Consider the following 18,260-nt stretch of genomic DNA (forward strand, 5'->3'; position numbering starts at 1 on the left):
AGAGGTGGGTGAGGAAGTCACAGAGGGAGCAGTCCCTGCAGAAGGCGGAGAGGGGAATATGTGTCTGGTGGTGGGATCACATAGAAAGTGGTGGAAATGGTGGAGGATGATACGTTGTATGTGGAGGCTGATGGAGTTGTAGGTGAGAACAAGAGGAATCCTGTCGTTGTGGTTGGGGTCAGGTATTGGGGATGTCATTCTCCTTCAAACCACATGGCTTCCTCTCTTCCACAATCAATTTGGCCCTCACCCGCATATCCTCCATTACTCGTACATCTGTCCTGGCCCATTCCGCCCCCATGCTCAACAAGGACAGGATTCTCCTTGTCCTCACCATTGGCAATGAGTGCTTCACAGAGGTTATATATCTTTACCTCCTAAGAAAGCTATGAGACCTGCTGAGTTCCTCCAGCATTTCTGTATTTTTACTATCTGGAGATAGACACATGCTCCAAAATGTGCTGTGGGATCATTATGTACGATACAAATTAATGTTGAGTGTGGGGCCTCCATGGGGATTGGGGGTTGGGGGATGATGACTGACAGGACATCACATGCACAACAGTAGGGAGAAACATGGGGGCAGTGATAGCTGATTGGAAGTGGTGCCCTGGGGATGGTGAGTTGATGACTGTCTAGAGATAGAACCATAAAACATTACATCACAGAAACAGGCACTTCGGCCCTTCTAGCCTGTGCTGAACTATTTCTGTTTAGTCCCATTGACCTGTACCCAGTCCTTATCCTTCCATACCCCTCCCATTCATGTACCCATCCAAATTCTTCTTGAATGTTAAAATTGAGCCCACATTCATCATTTCAGCAGGCAGCTTGTTCCACACTCCCACCTCTCTCTGTGTGAAGTTCCCCTAATGATCCCCCTAAACTTTTCCCCTCTCAACTTTAACCCATGTCCTCTGGTTTGTAGTTCACCTACCCTCAGTGGAAAAAGCCAACTTGCATTTACTCTGTCTATCCCCCTCATAATTTTAAATACCTCTATCAAATCTCCCCTCATTCCTTCCTCTATGCTCCAAGGGGAAAAAGTCCTAACCTGTTTAATCTTTTCCTGTAACTTAGTTCCTGAAGTTTAGGCAACGTCCTAGTTTTTTTTTCTGTACTCTTTCAATTTTATTGACATCTTTCCTGTAGTTAGGTGACCATAACTGCACACAATACTCCAAATTTGACCTCACCAATGTCTTATACAACTTTATCATAACATCCCATCTCCTATACTCAATACTTTGATTTATGAAGGCCAATATGCCAAAAACTCTCTTTACAACCCTATCTACCCGTGACACCAATTTCAAGGAATCATGCCTCTGTATTCCCAGACCCCTCTGTTCTACTGCATTCCTCAATGCCCTACCATTTACCGTGTATGTCCTTTTTTGGCTTGTCCTTCCAAAATGCAGCACCTCACACTTGAGGTTATCAACCTCGATGTGGGGAGGTGAGGGAGAAAATATCGAGGCCTTAGACTGGGAGAGAAGGGATGGGGTTAGAACTGATCAGATGTAGCTCAGATGGACAGGAGTCATGACCTAGGCCCATTGAGGAAGATGGTGTGAGATTGATGGGGAGTTTCAACAATAGCATTGAGGAGGAATGGAGCAGAGAGGAGAAATGTTTGGAAGAGAAATCACAATATCACAGCATTTTGCATTTGAATTTCGAGGCCATGGTTTGGCAATAGGAGAAGGTAAAACGTACTTATTTACATAACAATGAAAGAAATAACAACAAGTTTTCTGAAATCTGGGTCCTTTATTCATCCATATTGTAGAAATACAGTGGTGATTCATTGAAAAGTTCATTGCTAATCATCCACAAATAATCTTCCATCCCGGTCCACTTCGAAGGATTTAAAACTGTGTGACTTTGTCACAAGTTGCTGGATTGTCCTTGAAAACTGGGTAGTGGCTTTGTGATTTGTTATTCTAGAAAAATGAAAAGAATATGGGACCATCAAACTTGACTAATTCAACAATTAATTTCCTCATGAAATATTTTGTGATCAGATTTATTGCAAATTTATACATAACATTTCAAACTAACCACAATTTTCTCTGCACCCATCTGTGAAGAGGATGGATCAGAAAATCCACACTAGCCGATGTAGCATGCACTAGAAGTGTCCGTTACTTTGCTGGTAATATTCCTAGCTTTCTCTGCTTAGTGGTCTACCATTTACTGAATATATCCTACCCCACTCTGACTTCCCAAAACCAACCCCTTCCATTTGTCTGGATTAAATCCCATGTGCTAATGGTGTACCCAACTTTTCCATTGCTATCTTGCTAGAAGCTTAGATGACTTTCCTTGCTTTGTACAACATCAAATTTTATGTCATTCATAAATCTGCTAATCATGCCTATTGCATTCACATCCAAGTCCTAAAATCCAGACAGCTCAGGGATTGGGTTAGTCCAGATTTTTGAATTTTACGGATTCTCCATATTATCTTAGTATTTTTAAAATTGAAATTTAGGAAGTAATGAAGACAAGAACAGGTAAATGTTGATAGATTGTACATTAGCAAACACAGCAAGCTTCATTTATCAAAATGAGCAGTTTTAAAGAAATATAAAGTCAAAAATGTAAACAAATTTTTTTTCACTACAAAGAGAATGTAATGCTTGAAATTATGTTTAAAAAATTAACATTGTAAAAGATAAATACAATATATAAAAGTTTCTCTGTGGTAAGATTACCTCAGAATCAGGATCACACATGCGCGTGCACATATGCACATACATCCTGCCCCTACCACTCCCCCACGCCAAATTTAGAAAGTCTGGATTCTCAGGTGCTTTGGATTTCTGGCATCTGTATTTTTGGACTTTTACTCTATATCAATGACTGCAAGGATTCCAGCACCAATCCCGATGGTTTACCACAATCATGGACTTCTAATCAGAAAAACATCTTCCTACAACTCTTCAGAGGACAGGTAAGAGCTGTTAATAAGCTTGGCTGGTTAACAGTGACGGACACACTTCCAAAAATGACATTAATAAACCAGGTGTCTTTTTATGACAACTGGTAACTTCTTGTTCTCCTGAACTATATTACATTTTTTTTCACTAATTTCCAAGTTTATTTAAACTTAAATTTAAATCTTCAGCTGCCGTGGCAGAATTTGATCCATTAGTTCACTTCAAACAAATCAAATTATTGCCCACCAAAAACAGTATTATACCAAACTCTATAATTATATTTATTAAAGGTATATAATTATCTTACAATTTCTGGGAGAGCTTGTTTAATCCTGAATATGAATTTATGAATGGTGTGTCGAAAAGGAGAAATTAGCAAAGGATCCACTTTCTCATTTCCACCTGTAAACAAGACATTAGAGTGAATAATCCAGTATCGGATTCAAGTTCATCATCTGACTGCACATAAACAACTAGACAAAGCAGTCATGGACCACAGTGCACAAACACATTTCCCATGTAGCACATAATAATCACATACATAAAAATATACTAAAAATAAATGTCTAAACATTGACTCCATATTCATTTATAAAAGACCCAAGATTACAGGGTACTGTTCATTAATCTCAGAGACTGTGGGAAGAAGCTCTTTCCCAGCCTGGCAGTCCTGAGGCTCCTGTACCTCACCCCTGATGGTAGAGCACCAAAAGTACTGCGTGATGGATGGCAGGGATTCCTTGATAATTCTTTGAGCCCTATTTAAGAAAAGCTCCCAGCTAATGTAGACAATAGAGGAAAGGGAGACCCACAACAATCTTCGCAGCCATTTTAACGATCTGCTCATTGTACTACATTGAAGACACGAAATATCAAAATTTTAATTTTTAAAAAAATATAGATGTGCAGCACAGTAAAAGGCCCTTTCGTCCTATGAGCCTGTGACACCCAATTACATCCAATTGACCTACAACCTGAACAGTGGGAGGAAATCGGAGCCCCCGGAGGAAACCCACGCGGACACGGGGAGAACGTACAAACTCCTTACAGACAGTGCTGGATTCGAACTTTGGTCCTTGCCACTGGTGCTGTAACAGCATTGCCCTAATCTTTTGTGTCAAGATTCAAGCTGAACACAAAGATCATTTTAGATTTGTTGTATCGTGTAGGAAGTTAGATAAACATTAAATTAACTTTTATTGAATTTGGCATGTTTAATCACATAATGATGCTGACACTTTGCATTAGTTCAACTGACCTAAAATTGTTTTGCTGCTAGTTTTCGTTTGTGCTCAGCATCTGATGTCTCTGGTGTCAGTGTTCAGTTGCCCTGATACTGCTTTTCCATGGTCGCCATGTTCTGGTGAAGCCTTTCACCGTGTTCGTCACTGACTGCACCCAGATCAACAGGGAAGGCATCCGAGTGCGAATGCAGAAAATGAATTTTCAATGACATGTTGCAGTTCATGATTTTGTCTGCTTGAATCATGTTAAAAATATGACAGAACATCATAAAAATAGGTTATATTAAAAAAAAAGGAGCTTGTTGGGAAAACTTTAAGGTGATTTTCACGATCAGCTTCCCAGAATCTATAAAATACACCCAAAAGTGTTCAGGAAGAAAAATCTTCATTGACCAATGTTATCTAGCCTTCGATGCTGCAATGATGCACCAATTATTATATTTTCCTGCAATACTAAAGTAACTCCATTTCCAAAACGTGTAATTGGCATAAAAGTACTTTGGGTTGATTTGAAGCCACATAAATGCAGGTATTTTTATTTGTAATAGATGCTGTACTCCAGTTAGTATGGTGCTGTGCTGCCACCAGCTGGTGAGTAGACCAAGTAGCACCAAGAGCTCAGAACTGATTGAAGATTGTTGAAAATTGGTATTGTTATTCCACAAAATCTAAATATATTTTTGTTGGGGAATATAGAAGGAATAAGACCTAAATTAAAATGATCATTTTATCAAGTTAAATTTATTAAAATAGCTTTAGGGGTGGCAAGGAAGTGTATTACAGTGACTTGGAAATCAGGTGTACATTTGGGTATGGAAAGATGGCACTGGGAAATTCAAAGTTGCATACCCCTGGAGAAACTTACATATAATTTGAGGAAATAAATATTCAACTTTCATACAAATTTGGAGCCTGTATATGCAAATGTTGGGATAAATATGTAAAAATGTATTTCCAGCCTCTTAACACCTGTAATAATCTTCTTCCCTAAAGTCATTTAATATAAATATTGTAAGATCCCAGTGTGTGAGCTAATCCTTGGCACAATTCAGATTAATATCACTTTCTCTTTATATTTTTCTTTCTTTTTCCTTATCTTTCTTTGGCTTGGCTTCGCGGACGAAGGTTTATGGAGGGGGTAAAAGTCCACGTCAGCTGCAGGCTCGATTGTGGCTGACAAGTCCGATGCGGGACAGGCAGACACGGTTGCAGCGGTTGCAGGGGAAAATTTGTTGGTTGGGGTTTTCCTCCTTTGTCTTTTGTCAGTGAGGTGGGCTCTGCGGTCTTCTTCAAAGGAGGTTGCTGGCCACCGAACTGTGAGGCCCCAAGATGCACGGTTTGAGGCGATACCAGCCCACTGGCGGTGGTCAATGGGGCAGGCACCAAGAGATTTTCCTTATATAATTTGTTTATATAACTATATACTGTATCTTTTTAATCATTATAACTTTTGTAGTTGGAGGGGATAATACTATGTAATCATTGTCATTTTAAATCTAATTAAGCATTGACTTTAATCACATGGATAATTTTTTTTAAATATTAAAAAGATTGTTGATGCAATAATTCCCAGATAGGAAATACATACAGAATCCCAAGGCTACTCTCATTTTTAACATAACAAATAAAATATACCATAGATCTTTAAAATTAACAACAGAAAATGCTGGAATAATCATGGCAATACACCATCTGGAAGCAAACCTTTTGAATGTGCTGGAGAAACTCAGCAGGTCACTCAGCATCCACAAGGAGTGAAGGTAAACCAAAGTTTTGGGCCTGGAAAGTTGAAAGTTTTTTTTTTAGGTGGAAGACACGTCATCAAAACTCAAGAGAGAAAAGTCGTCTTTAAGGTGCAGAGAAGGTTGGGGAGGGAGGGAAAGAGCAAAAATATTAGCAACACAAAGAGCAGGGTTTATGGCAGAGTTGGCCAGACAGCGGCTCACGAGCCACATGTGGCTCTTTGATATATATAATGTGTGGCTCACAGAAGCATGTTGGTTGACACAGGAATCATATGAGCCAGTGCTCACAATGGTAGAGTTAGTGGGCGATTAAAATATTTGGTATGTATACTCTACACATGTGTGCAATAGTCAACCCCCTAAGGGCCTAAAAATTGGTCCACAAAATTTGACTATTACACATGTACACGATATGTGCATTTTTTGATTATTGAAACTAATACAAATTAGCAGTTTAAAAACTACATATATGAATAAATATTATATACATGTATCTCTTGATATTTATATGATTTATTTGGAACAAATATATAATTTTATAAGAGTAAAAAGAGTATGTAATATTTTTTTCATGTCTTGTGGCTCTCAAACATCTGAAGTTTATCGTATGTGGCTCTTGTGTTAAACAAGTTTGACCATCCCTGGTTAATGGTAAAGATCCTTTGGAAATAATGGATTAATTGGGGGATGAGACCAAGAACAAAAACAAAGGAATGAAAAAATAGGAGCAAAATGCAGAGTTGTAGGATATTCCGTGCCTAAGGAAGAGAAAGGATCCGCTGAATGGCCCAATTTCTCTGACCTTGTTTGCAGCCCTACTAGATCACCAGATATTCCCCTCATCCTAATGATCCTTCCCCAACCTCTTAGCAACTCAAAACCAACTTATTGATCCAATTCTGACAAAGGATCTTCAATTTAAAAACACAAAATTCCACAGATGGTGCCTGACCTGATTGCAGTTGACAATATTTTCATGCTTTAGAATCATAGAAAATTACAGCACAGAAACAGGCCATTTGCCCCTTATTATTTGTGCTGATCCATTTTTCAGTCTAGTACCAATGACCTACACCCAGTCCATAGCCTTCCAAACCCCTCCCATCCATGTACCTTCCCAAATTTGTCTTAAATGTTAAAATTGAGCCCGCATTCATCACTTCAGCTGGCAGCTTGATCAACACGCCCACCACTTTCTGTGTGAAGAAGTTCCTCTTTATGCTCCCCCTGCACTTTACCCCTTTCACCCTTAACCTATGTCCTCTGGTTTGTATTTCACCAACCCTCAATGGAAAAAGCCTTCCCTCATTTATTATGTCCAACCTTGTCTTAAATATATTTACTGAGGTCGTTTCCACTCCTTCAATGGGCAGCAAATTCCACAGATTCACACCCTCCTCATTTCTGTCCTAAATCTACTACCCTGAATCCTGAGACTATGTCCCCTAGTTCTAGTTTCCACCACCAATGGAAACAACTTACCTATGATATGTCTTTCATAATTTCTATAAAATTCACACTTAATTATCTGAATTACAGTGAGTACGGTCTCAGACTCTCCTCATAGGCTAAACCTTTCATCTCCAGAATCAATCTGGTGAACCTACTCTACATCACTTCCAAAGCCACTCTATCCTTTCTCTCGTAGGGAGACCAGAACTGCACGCAGTACTCCAGGTGCGGCCTGACCAGTACTCTGTGAAATGGCAGTAGAATCTCTCTGCTCTTAAATTCATTCCCTCTAGTAGTGAAGGCCAACATCCTATTTGCCTTCTTGATTATCTGTTGAACCTGCAAACCAACTTTTTGTGATTTATGCACAAGTCCCTCTGCACAACAGCATGCTGCAATATTTCACTGTTTAAATATAAACTGATTTTCCAATTTTCCCTTCCAAAGTGGATTACCAATATTGTACTCTATCTGCTATATCTCTCTTCAGACTCTCAGCATCCTCCACACAATTTGCTGATCCACTCAATTTAGTGTCATCAACAAACTCAGAAAAAAATAAAGGAATTTAGATAAATTTTAAATTTAGACATACAGCATGGTAACAAACCATTTTGGCCCATGAGCTCATGCCGCGCAATTCACACCCAATTGATCTACAACCCCAAATACGTTTTGAACAGTGGAAGGAAACCAAAGCTCCTGGAGGAAACTCACGCAGACATGGGGAGAACATACAAACTCGTCACAGACAGCGCTGGATTTGAACCCGCTCCCCAATCACTGGCGCTGTAACAGCGCTGCACTAACCGTTATTCTAATTGTGCCACACCAAATCATGACATTTTTCACCAACCTTACCTCAACTATTTTGTCTTGTCTCTGTCTCCTTTCACACCGCCCCCCCCTCACTTCTTCCCATGTCACCTTCCCCCAGCTCTGACTCTCTATCCTGTCTCCTTTCACACAGATTTCTCACCTCCCCACTTATCATATCTAATTAACACCCTTTGTTGGTCTGGACTCCTCCCCCAGCCACTATTGTCTATATTCTGAGATTTCCTGCTTTTTGCTCCTTCTGCTTATTCTTTACTTATTCCTTGAAGCAGGGCTCAGGCCCGAAACGTCAACAATATATCTTTGTCCCCTATGGATGCTGAAAGACCAGCTGAGTTTCTCCAGCACTTAGATGTGTTTTTACTACAATCACTGCGTCTGCAGACTTTCATGTTTCACACTTGTCACATTCTGAGGTAATTTCAAAAACATCCCCGGAACCCACCTCCTTCACAACTTTAACTACATCCTATGACTGATTGTTAGATTGGGTTGCTGTTAAAAAAAAACAGATAAACCATTGTGAACCCAAGTGAGCCATTGCTATGATTCTTGAAACCAACCCGATATTAATAAAATATTAATTTTACCTACCAGTGAACAAACTAATTACTAATCCGACAAAAATGGTGCTCAAGCAAGCAAGTGGACTGTAGTAGAGATAAGACAAGGAGTAGAATTGTTCTGCTATGTTGGGTCTGAAATATATTAAGAGAAAAAAACTGTAATTTAGAAAGAGCATTTCATGATTAGTTTTAAATATCATCTCATCAACAACTTTTTAATCAAACACATGTAATATATCATGTCATATTTATTTAGCAGTTTATCATTTTGTCTTCACTCTACATAGAAGCCCTGATCTTAAAGGGAAAGTACAATTTCTCTCTCTTTCTCTTTGGCTTGGCTTCGCGGACGAAGATTTATGGAGGGGGTAAATTATGGAGTACTTAACAGTGCAAGTCTAGATGATTTTAATCTAATTATGACCCTGGGTCCCCTTTGTGCTATTGTCACATGGGTAGGAGAGCAACATTGTTTTCAACATTTCGGCCTCTGGTTAGAACAGGGCTCAAGATCCAGACATCTTTTTTTCTGCAACTAAAACTGCATGGCACTTTAAGCTCTTGGTAAATGAAATAGGCAATCTTTCTTTTTTTTTATGATTTATATTTTATTGAATTCTGTAAAAAAGAAGTTTCCCCAAACCCTTTAGTTAAAGTTATGTAAATCTTAAGTTACAAAACATAAACATCCATAAAATAGAAACAAACATGGCAGTGAAAAAGTCAGTGTAATAACCATATGTGTCTATTTAGACCTCTAATAACTGAAAAAAACTGCTGTTCATTAATATGCTTCACCACAACATCCACCAATTCCACCCTCCCCCATCGCCATAAACCTAGATATTTGTCCCCAAATTTTGTGTACAGATGTCAAATTTATCAGACTGTTTGTAAGACGTGCATTCAAATGTCATTTCTGAGGCCCACTCCTGAAACGATGGTCCCTCAAATTCTTCCAACCTATAAGTATAATTTGATTTCCTACCATTATATTTGTCTGAATCCAATTATGATATTTATCCCCAAATAACCCAAGTGTATATCTCAAGACAAAGAGACTGGGGCAAAAAGGAATGTTAATACCTGAAACTTCACCAATAATCTTATGTTTCATAATCCAAAATTCTTGAATTCTGGGACAAGACCAAGGCACATGTACAAAGTTCCCTTTATCTGCCTCACAGCGCCAGCATTCAGGGGTATTTTTCAACCCTAATCTATACAACCTTGCTGGAGTCCAATAAAAATGGTGCAGAATCTTAAACTGAATGAGGCGCACTCTCAGGTCTCATGATATTATTTTGATATTTTTACAAATTTTATTCCATTCTTCTGTCTTAAAAACCACACTCAGGTCTATTCCCCATGCTCTTTTAAGAGCCAACAGAAGTTTTAACCCCTGAGATTGTGTTAAGCCTGAATAATAAAATGAGGCCTTGTGACCTTTACCATATGCAGCCAGTACAGTAAACAGTAACTTGTCAGGGGCGGGGGGGGGGGGGGTTTGCTGTGTAGAACCAAAAGTTGTATGTAACACATGACGTAGTTGAAGATATCTCCAAAATTGTGACCTAGAGATATCATACTGTTGGATTCGTTGATTAAAATATTTTAAACTGTCACTATTATAAAGGTCTCCTGATTTAATGATACCTTTTTCCTTTCCAATTCCTCCAGAAAAAAGGGGGATCTATGAATACACAACTTTGGATTCATCCAAACACATGAAATAGGAATTAAATTTAAATAATCTAACTCATTCCAGAACAAATGCATATGCGATATAATCGGGTGAGATCTTGCCTCAAGAGGTAACTTGATAGACAAACGTTGTAATGGAGGGATAGGAGGAAGAGCAGAACACTCAATATGATACCAAGGAGGCGCTCTCTCCGGAGGGAGATCCTTGTGCTAAATGCTTAAGAGTAAAGGCATAATAATAGTACATTAACTTTGGCAAACCTAAGCCCCTCCCCCATTCAACTGGCAATTGTAATTTATGATGTTTCAAGTGTTGGGCATTTACCATTCCAAATACAAGTCTTAATTATTTTATCAAATTGCTAAAAATATATTAATCTGGTAATGATTGGAACAGGTAATGAACCTTTGGAAATACTATTCATCTTCAAGGCATTTATTTTTCCCGACATTGACAAGTACAATGATGACCATCTATCTACATCGCATGAAATTTTCTGCAATAAAGGATCAAAATTTACCTTTACAAAATCCTCCAGTTGGGGGGGAAAAATTAATACCCAAATATCGTATACCCTTCTTTGGCTAATGAAATTGGCCAGGGTAAAAAGCAGGGTAAACAGTCAACAGTAATGCTTCTGATTTTGTCCTATTAACATTATAACCTGAGAATCTGGAATAAGACTTTATAATATTCAAAAGTCATGGCACTGATCAACCAGGGTCTGACATAAATAATAAATATCATCTGCATAAAGCATCAGTTTATGAACCTTCCTCCCACAGGTATCCCCACAAATTTCTCATTCTCTTGAATACAGAACAACATTGGGGAAAGTGGGGAAACCTGTCGGATACCCCTCTTAAGAGAGAAATAAGGTGAAGTGTAACTACCAGTTCAAACTGCTGCCTTCGGGTTATTATATAACAATCTAATCCATTTTAAAAAGATGGGTCCAAATCCAAAAAAAAATGAAGAATCTTAAACAAACATCCCCATTCCACCTGATCACATTCTTTTTCAGCATCCAAGTGAAATAGCTGGTGTAGGTGATTATTTATCAGTCACCAACCACATAATATTCACAAGATGTCTGATATTATCAGATGAGCTGCGACCCCCTAATAAATCCCACCTAATCATTATGTAATTACTGTATCTAAACAGTTTGTAAGAATCATTGATAAGATTTTCACATCTATTGCGATTAGGGAAATTGGTCTATAATTCTTACGTTCACACAGGTCTTTACCCTCTTTAAGGATCAAAGTAATTAACACGTGTTAAAGTAGGGGGTAAATTACATGGACGATCTTTCTAAAATAACTAACAGAAGGGTAATTAGGTATGGCTGTAGTGAATCTGTATAAAACAAAGAAAAAAATAATGAAGAAAAATTCAGGCAAAAAACTTTGAAAGTGGATCTTCAATAGCCTAAATAGATCACATTCATTTCCTAATCATTCTCCATGGTTGAGGAGTATGGAACTAAGGGTTATAATTTCAACATCAAGACCAAGGTTAGGAGGAATGTCTTCCTCAGAAGACATGAACATTTGGAATTCTTTCTGTCAGACTGTCAACAAGGCCCATTCATTGATTGTGTTGAAATAGGGATTGATCTATTTTTGGAAATGAGAGGAATTAAAGGAAATGGGGTAAGAGCAGGAAAATGTTGCTGAGGTAGAAGACCACCTATGATCTCTTTGAATAGCAAAACAGAATTAACAGCTCAAATGCCTACTCTTCTTTTAGTTTCTACGATGCTATATTATTCTGGCTTTTCTAGTCCAACTTCATTAACTTATTTTTCCCCCATATATTCAAAAATTATCCATTATGGTCCTGAAATCTTTAACCAAGCTATCATCAAGACTTTTAAGGGAGAAAAAATGTAGACTTCCACTTCATTTTGTATGAACATATTCCTTTGTGACCTTTTAATAAGATCAGTTCTACTTGTGAGATTAAATTTAAATTTAAACATTCATACAGCACGGTAACAGGCTCTTTTGGCCCACGAGCCTGTGATCCCCAATTACATCCAATTTACCTACAAACCACCCCCCCCCCACCCGGTACATTTTGAACAGTGGGAGGAAATCCCATGCGCACATGGGGAGAATATACAAACTCCTTACAGACAGTGTGGGATTCGAACCCTGATCCAAATCACCGGTGCTGTAATAGTGTTGCACTAACCACCCAGTTGGTGCCCCATTTTCCTTGAATCCTTCTGCCAATCCTTTTTTAAATTATCACCCTATCAAAACATCTGAAATATGTCAACCTCCAAATGCAAGAAAACAGTCAATATTGAACTCATAACCATTGAAGCTGCTGTATCATGTGCCGTTTAAAGGAAATTGATTCAGAATTGAGATATAGAATCATGGAGTTTTCAGCTCAGAAACAATCTTCTGGCTCAACTCATCAGTGGCCTATATCCCTCTAAACCAGTGGTTTTCAACCTTTTTCATTCCACTGAAAACCACTGCTCTAAACCTTTCCTATCCATGTACCTGTCTAAATGTCTTTTGAACATCACTATTGTACCTGTCTCTACCACTTCCACTGGAACTTTGTCCACATACTTACCCTGAAAAGATTATATTTTCATCAGGTAGTTTGCCATTTGTCAAAACATTGATAACATTCTCATAGATGCTAGCAGAATAAATAATAATCTTAGCTTGGCAATCATATGCACAGGAAATTGCAAACCTAAGGTCAACTGAACATTCTTTTATTGGCTTACCTTTGGTGATTTGGGGATGTAACAGTTGTTAGTAGTGGTGTTGCATCCACGGGGGTTGAGGTGGTGATATTTGATGGCAGACAGCCAGATATTGATGTTGGAAGTATTCTGGTAAATTTGTCAGCTGGTGGGTAGATCTGAGCAGCAATTCCAACCCACATGGAAAGGGACAATCCAACAAACAAACCGATAAATGCACCCTAGCATACATGAAAAAGTAATAGAACTCACTCTAATTTGCAGATTTACTTTGTACAGCAAATAAAGCATGACGATGACTCCTGAAACATTGAGTAACTATTTCTACCCGCAGATACTGACTGACTGCCGAGTTCTTTCAGGGGTTCATTGTTTGGGTAAGATTCCAGCTTCTGAAGTTTTTTGTTTGTCTATGAATTGTAAATTGTTGACATCTATATTTCTGTGCTGTTATGGGCCCAGAGGACCCCAAAGCCTAGCAGCAATAGAAATTCACTAAGACAAATGGTTACTTAAACAAAAGTTGCTTTTAATTATCTTTAAACATGAAAACAGAATCAAACTTTAACTTAATACTATTAACTTAACCTAACTTAACCCCCTTCTAATTCTCAGTGTATGTTTATGTAATGTGTACATGTTCAGGAAAGTTCTTTGATTCATCGTCCAATCATTCACTTCTCCAAGTTCACTGGTATCAGGCAATTATTAAAGTGCACAAAATTTAACATTTATGAATTTTCACCAGGTTCTGGTGCTTAAAGGTAAATGGTTATCACTCAGGAAGAACAGGCAGCCATCTCATCTTGTAGTTGACCAGACTGTACTAAGAATTCTCAACCTGTCTTCCAAATGGGGTTTTTCCACAAGCTCTCTCTCTCTCTCTCTCTCTCTCTCTCTCTCTGAGAAAACCGCTTGACCCCCTTAGAACAGCTATAATCTTCAAGTCCATTCATCTTTTGCTTTCCAAAACAAGAATCCATTATCCACAGCATGTCCAATTAACACTTACTTGTGAAGTCCTTATAGGCATTCTTCAAAGTTTTTGCAAAGGCGCTCAGAGCCTGAACTGTCTTGATTGAGCACAGCTCTGGCATTTTAAATTATATCTGTTTTGAAGATACAAACGTATCTGTGTGACCTAACTAAACTCCCCACAATTCATCTTCAAAAAGCATATCTATATACAATATAAAATATAATCTAATCTGTCACAGTGCTAAATGTAATGGGATAAAGATGCACCCATCTTTTCTCATTCCTGAAATATATGACACTAAATCCTGCATCATGCAACCATCAGAATCAGTAGATTAGAGGAAAGGACCTGCAGCAAGACATTGGCGGTACCTCCTTGAAGAAGGGCTCAGGTCTGAAATGTTGATTATACAGTAAAATTCCTAAAATCCAGACTGCATGCAGATTGGGATGGTCTGGACTTTTCATCTTTAGTGCTTATACAATGCACGCACACCATGCACACACACAAAAGCCAAGCTTTTTCAAGAAGTCTGGTCCAGATTTCTGCCGAGAGTTTAAAAAAGTCCAGATTCTTGGGTGGCCCGGATTTTGGACTTTTTCTGTATTCCTTTATGGACGCGGCAAGTCCTGCTGAGTTCCTCTAGCATTTTTGTGTTTTTACTACAATCACTGAGTCTTTAGACTTTCGTGTTTCCCTCCAGAGGATATGGGTTAAGAGTGAAAGGGGAAATATTTAGGGGAACATTAGGGGGAACATCTTCACACAAAAACCTTGGTGGGGGTGTAGAACAAGCTTCCATCTGAGGTGGTAAATGCAAGCTCAATTTAAGAGGAATTTGGACAGGTATATGGATGGAAGGGGTATGGAGAGCTATGATCTGGGTGCAGGTCAGTGGGACTAGGCAAAAAAAATGTTCAGCACAGACAAGAAGGGCCAAAGGGGGCTGTTTCTGTGTTGTAAAGTTCTATGTTTCTATAGTCGTATGCGGTAAGATGCAGAGCTTCCGTGATCTATTCATTACGAGACGAGATTCCTTGGCTTTCTCTGTTGCTTTGCTGTTTTGGGGGTTTCGTGTAGTATTGTAACTAGCACCTCATTCCAATCCAACTAATTACCATTCAAATGTTTAAAACTGTAAAATTAGGGGAGCAGAAGTAGGCCATTCCGCTCCAGCATTCCTTCATGAGCTTATTCATTCTCCCACTCAGCCCCACTCCCCTGCCTTCTCCCCAATAACCTTTAATACATTGACTACTTACATAGCAATCAATCTCTGTCTTAAATACTCCCAAAGACCTGGCCTCTGCTGCCACTCCAGGTACCAAATTCCAGAGGTTCACCACTCCCTGGGTAAAGAAATTCCTCTGCATCTCTGTTTTAAATGAGTGCCTTTCAATCCTGAAATTGTCCCCTCTTGTCCTTGACTCCCCTACCATGGGAAACCTTTCCACATCTACTCTGCCAAGGGCTTTCAATATTCAAAATGCTTCTATGAGGTCTCCCCTCATTCTTCTGAACTCCAAGGAGTAGAGTCCAAGAGCTGTCAAAAGTTCCTCAAGTGCTAATCATTTCATTCCATAAATCATTTTTGTGAATCTTCTCTGAACCCTCTCCAATGACAGCACTTCCTTTTCTTAAAAGCAGGAGCCCAAAGCTGTACCCAGTACTCCAAGTGAGGTCTCACCAGTGCCTTATAAAGCTTCAACATCACATCTCTGCTCTTATAACCTATTCCTCTAGCTACTGTATTTGCCTTCTGCAGTGAACTGGAATTCACTGTCTATGTGTTGTTCAGACTGGCTCCTCCCTTGGCTCTACCCTCACCTACCCCAATATAAACCTTGGTTTTCCCGCCTTACCTCAGATTCACCTGACTATTGTGTCTAATGGCCATTGATTGTAAGCTATTAAAAGCCTGTTTGTACTCCTCACTGGTCTCTGAGTGAAATCAGTCATATTACACTCCCTCTTCACCATCAATTCAACCTGGAGGACAACCTTTAGGGTTCCTTCTACCAAAGAGCATGATCGTAAACTTTCCAACATTGTGTTTCATTGGGCCATTTATTTGCCCGTTACTATCCTTCATTAATGAAATGATGAAGTTGTGGATCATAGCACAAACAGTAGATCCTATCCTTTTACTGTCCATATCATTCACAGTACAAAATGAATCTCTGAGTAAAATTTAAACAGTCTTAAGTGGTTGGTGCTGAAATTTAATGTATGTGCTCTTCAATGGAAGATAGACAGGTGCGTGCCTCTGTATTTATGAATGCAGCCTTTCCTCAAATTGAGAAGGCATCTTTTACGTGGCATGAGAAATCAACGTAACACTGTTGGGCACACAGATCCTCCTCATCCCAAAAGAATTCAATATATACATGTGTTACAGTTGAATTTTGTGGGCTAATTTTTAGAATAAAATTTAGAGGGTCAACTATTGTGTGCATGCTACTTTTGACCATGGTAACTACTACGTCGTTTGAGGCAGGGTGAGCTCGGATGGGTGGGCAGGTGGTAAGTCCGAGTTCAGGTCATTTGAGAGCTTGGATGGGTGAACAGCCAGGATCTAGGCAAGAGTCCGCGGTCGTGGCATCAGGAGCTTGGATGGGGGAGGGGGGGGCCTGGTGGTCGTGGCGTCGGGAGCTCAGAAATAAAGCAAGGTGAATAAATAAATGGCCTCGCTTAGGTGAGCAAATGATTATTGGTGGCCCCATCCATCCAGGATGAGCCAAAGCATCTTTTACCATTGAAAGAAAAGTTAAAAAAAACATCAGATGGTGGAAATCTGATTGGTGGACCATGATGCTGGGGGCCTGGAGTAGGAGTGGGAAGAAATAAAATCAGGATCCAGTCCAAATCCATTCATTTGTTTTCTCTCATTCATTAGAATTTTAGATTCCGTGCTTTACTTACATTGCATTTGTATTAATTTGGATTACCCTCTTAGTTATAACATCAACTAATATTTCAAGATTTTGAGTTAAAAACCTTCAAACCCAGCTGCTAATCTTTGTGTCTCCAGATCAAAAGTGAGTCTTACACCACAGTGGATATCAACATAATAAACAACAACAAATAATAACATGGCCTAACAAATTCTAGTGTTCATTTTAAGCTGGCTTCAAATAACATCATACCTTGCTGTTGCTCTTTGGAAATAATGCTCCTAAAGTGAACACACCCAGTATAGGCCCATTAATTATTCCTGCAATACTGAGTGATGCCTGTGAATGACAGGAAATAATATTTACACTTACAGCTGCAGTTACTATTTTGAAGGACAAGCAAAACAAGCCATAGTTTGATTATTAAATCTCTATGAATTCACTTACCTGAATTATATTTCCCTGCAACAGAGAAGAAACCCCAGTCAGACCTATTGTAACAAGTCCAAATATCATAGCTGTGTATGATCAGAGAGAAATAAATTAATCTAAGTAAAAAACTATTTTGTGGAAATACAAGGGTTAGACACCAATTTAACTAATGCAAAAATAATCGCCATAAAGGAGTTGTAATATACAGAATGGGCATCCCAATACACCATTTCGTAAAAACAAATTATAAGTAAAATATACACACTTTCTCAAATAATAATTCCAATAGATGTTCTCTGTCAGTCACACGTTTTGTCAACATTTTTATTGAATTTAGTTCACTGAGTCAATCTAAAATAATTAAAGAACACACTGGAGACTACAGATACTGGAATCTGAAACTGAACACAATTTGCCAGAGCAACACAGCAGGTTGAGCAGCATGTTGGGAGAAAAAGAATAATATCCCTTTATCAAGGCCAGGGATGCCAGTGCAAAGAGTCAATGTAAAGAAAACTGGAAAAGCAGTTTATGTATTACAGTTTAAAAACCCCTGGTATCCGGCACCTATGGCGATTGATAGATGCCGGATAAGTGAATTCACCAGTTGCTTTAGACTGTGTGTTGCATAATTGGCAAACTAACCACAAGTGGGTGTCAATTTTAAACTTTTGTATTTTTTTACCTATTTATTTTCCAAGATTTTTTTTGCCGGTTGCTTAAA

The 18,260-nt window shown here is 38.8% G+C and overlaps 1 protein-coding gene across 1 annotated transcript in view; it reads right to left on the bottom strand.

Annotated features, from left to right (window-relative positions):
* Positions 1-1,776: 1,776 nt before the first annotated feature.
* LOC138756616 (sodium-coupled monocarboxylate transporter 1-like) overlaps positions 1,777-18,260 on the bottom strand; it is a 40,851-nt gene continuing 24,367 nt past the window's right edge. The window contains exons 11-16 of the mRNA XM_069923029.1: positions 17,552-17,622; positions 17,357-17,443; positions 13,253-13,452; positions 8,818-8,921; positions 3,253-3,347; positions 1,777-1,946 (exon numbers count right to left, since the gene is read on the bottom strand). Of these exons, the coding sequence (XP_069779130.1) occupies positions 1,872-1,946; positions 3,253-3,347; positions 8,818-8,921; positions 13,253-13,452; positions 17,357-17,443; positions 17,552-17,622 (632 nt within the window). The 3' untranslated portion in view covers positions 1,777-1,871. The remainder of the gene's footprint in view (positions 1,947-3,252; positions 3,348-8,817; positions 8,922-13,252; positions 13,453-17,356; positions 17,444-17,551; positions 17,623-18,260) is intronic.

This window comes from Narcine bancroftii, chromosome 3 (genome assembly GCF_036971445.1).
Source record: "Narcine bancroftii isolate sNarBan1 chromosome 3, sNarBan1.hap1, whole genome shotgun sequence".
Taxonomy (NCBI): Eukaryota; Metazoa; Chordata; class Chondrichthyes; order Torpediniformes; family Narcinidae; genus Narcine; species Narcine bancroftii.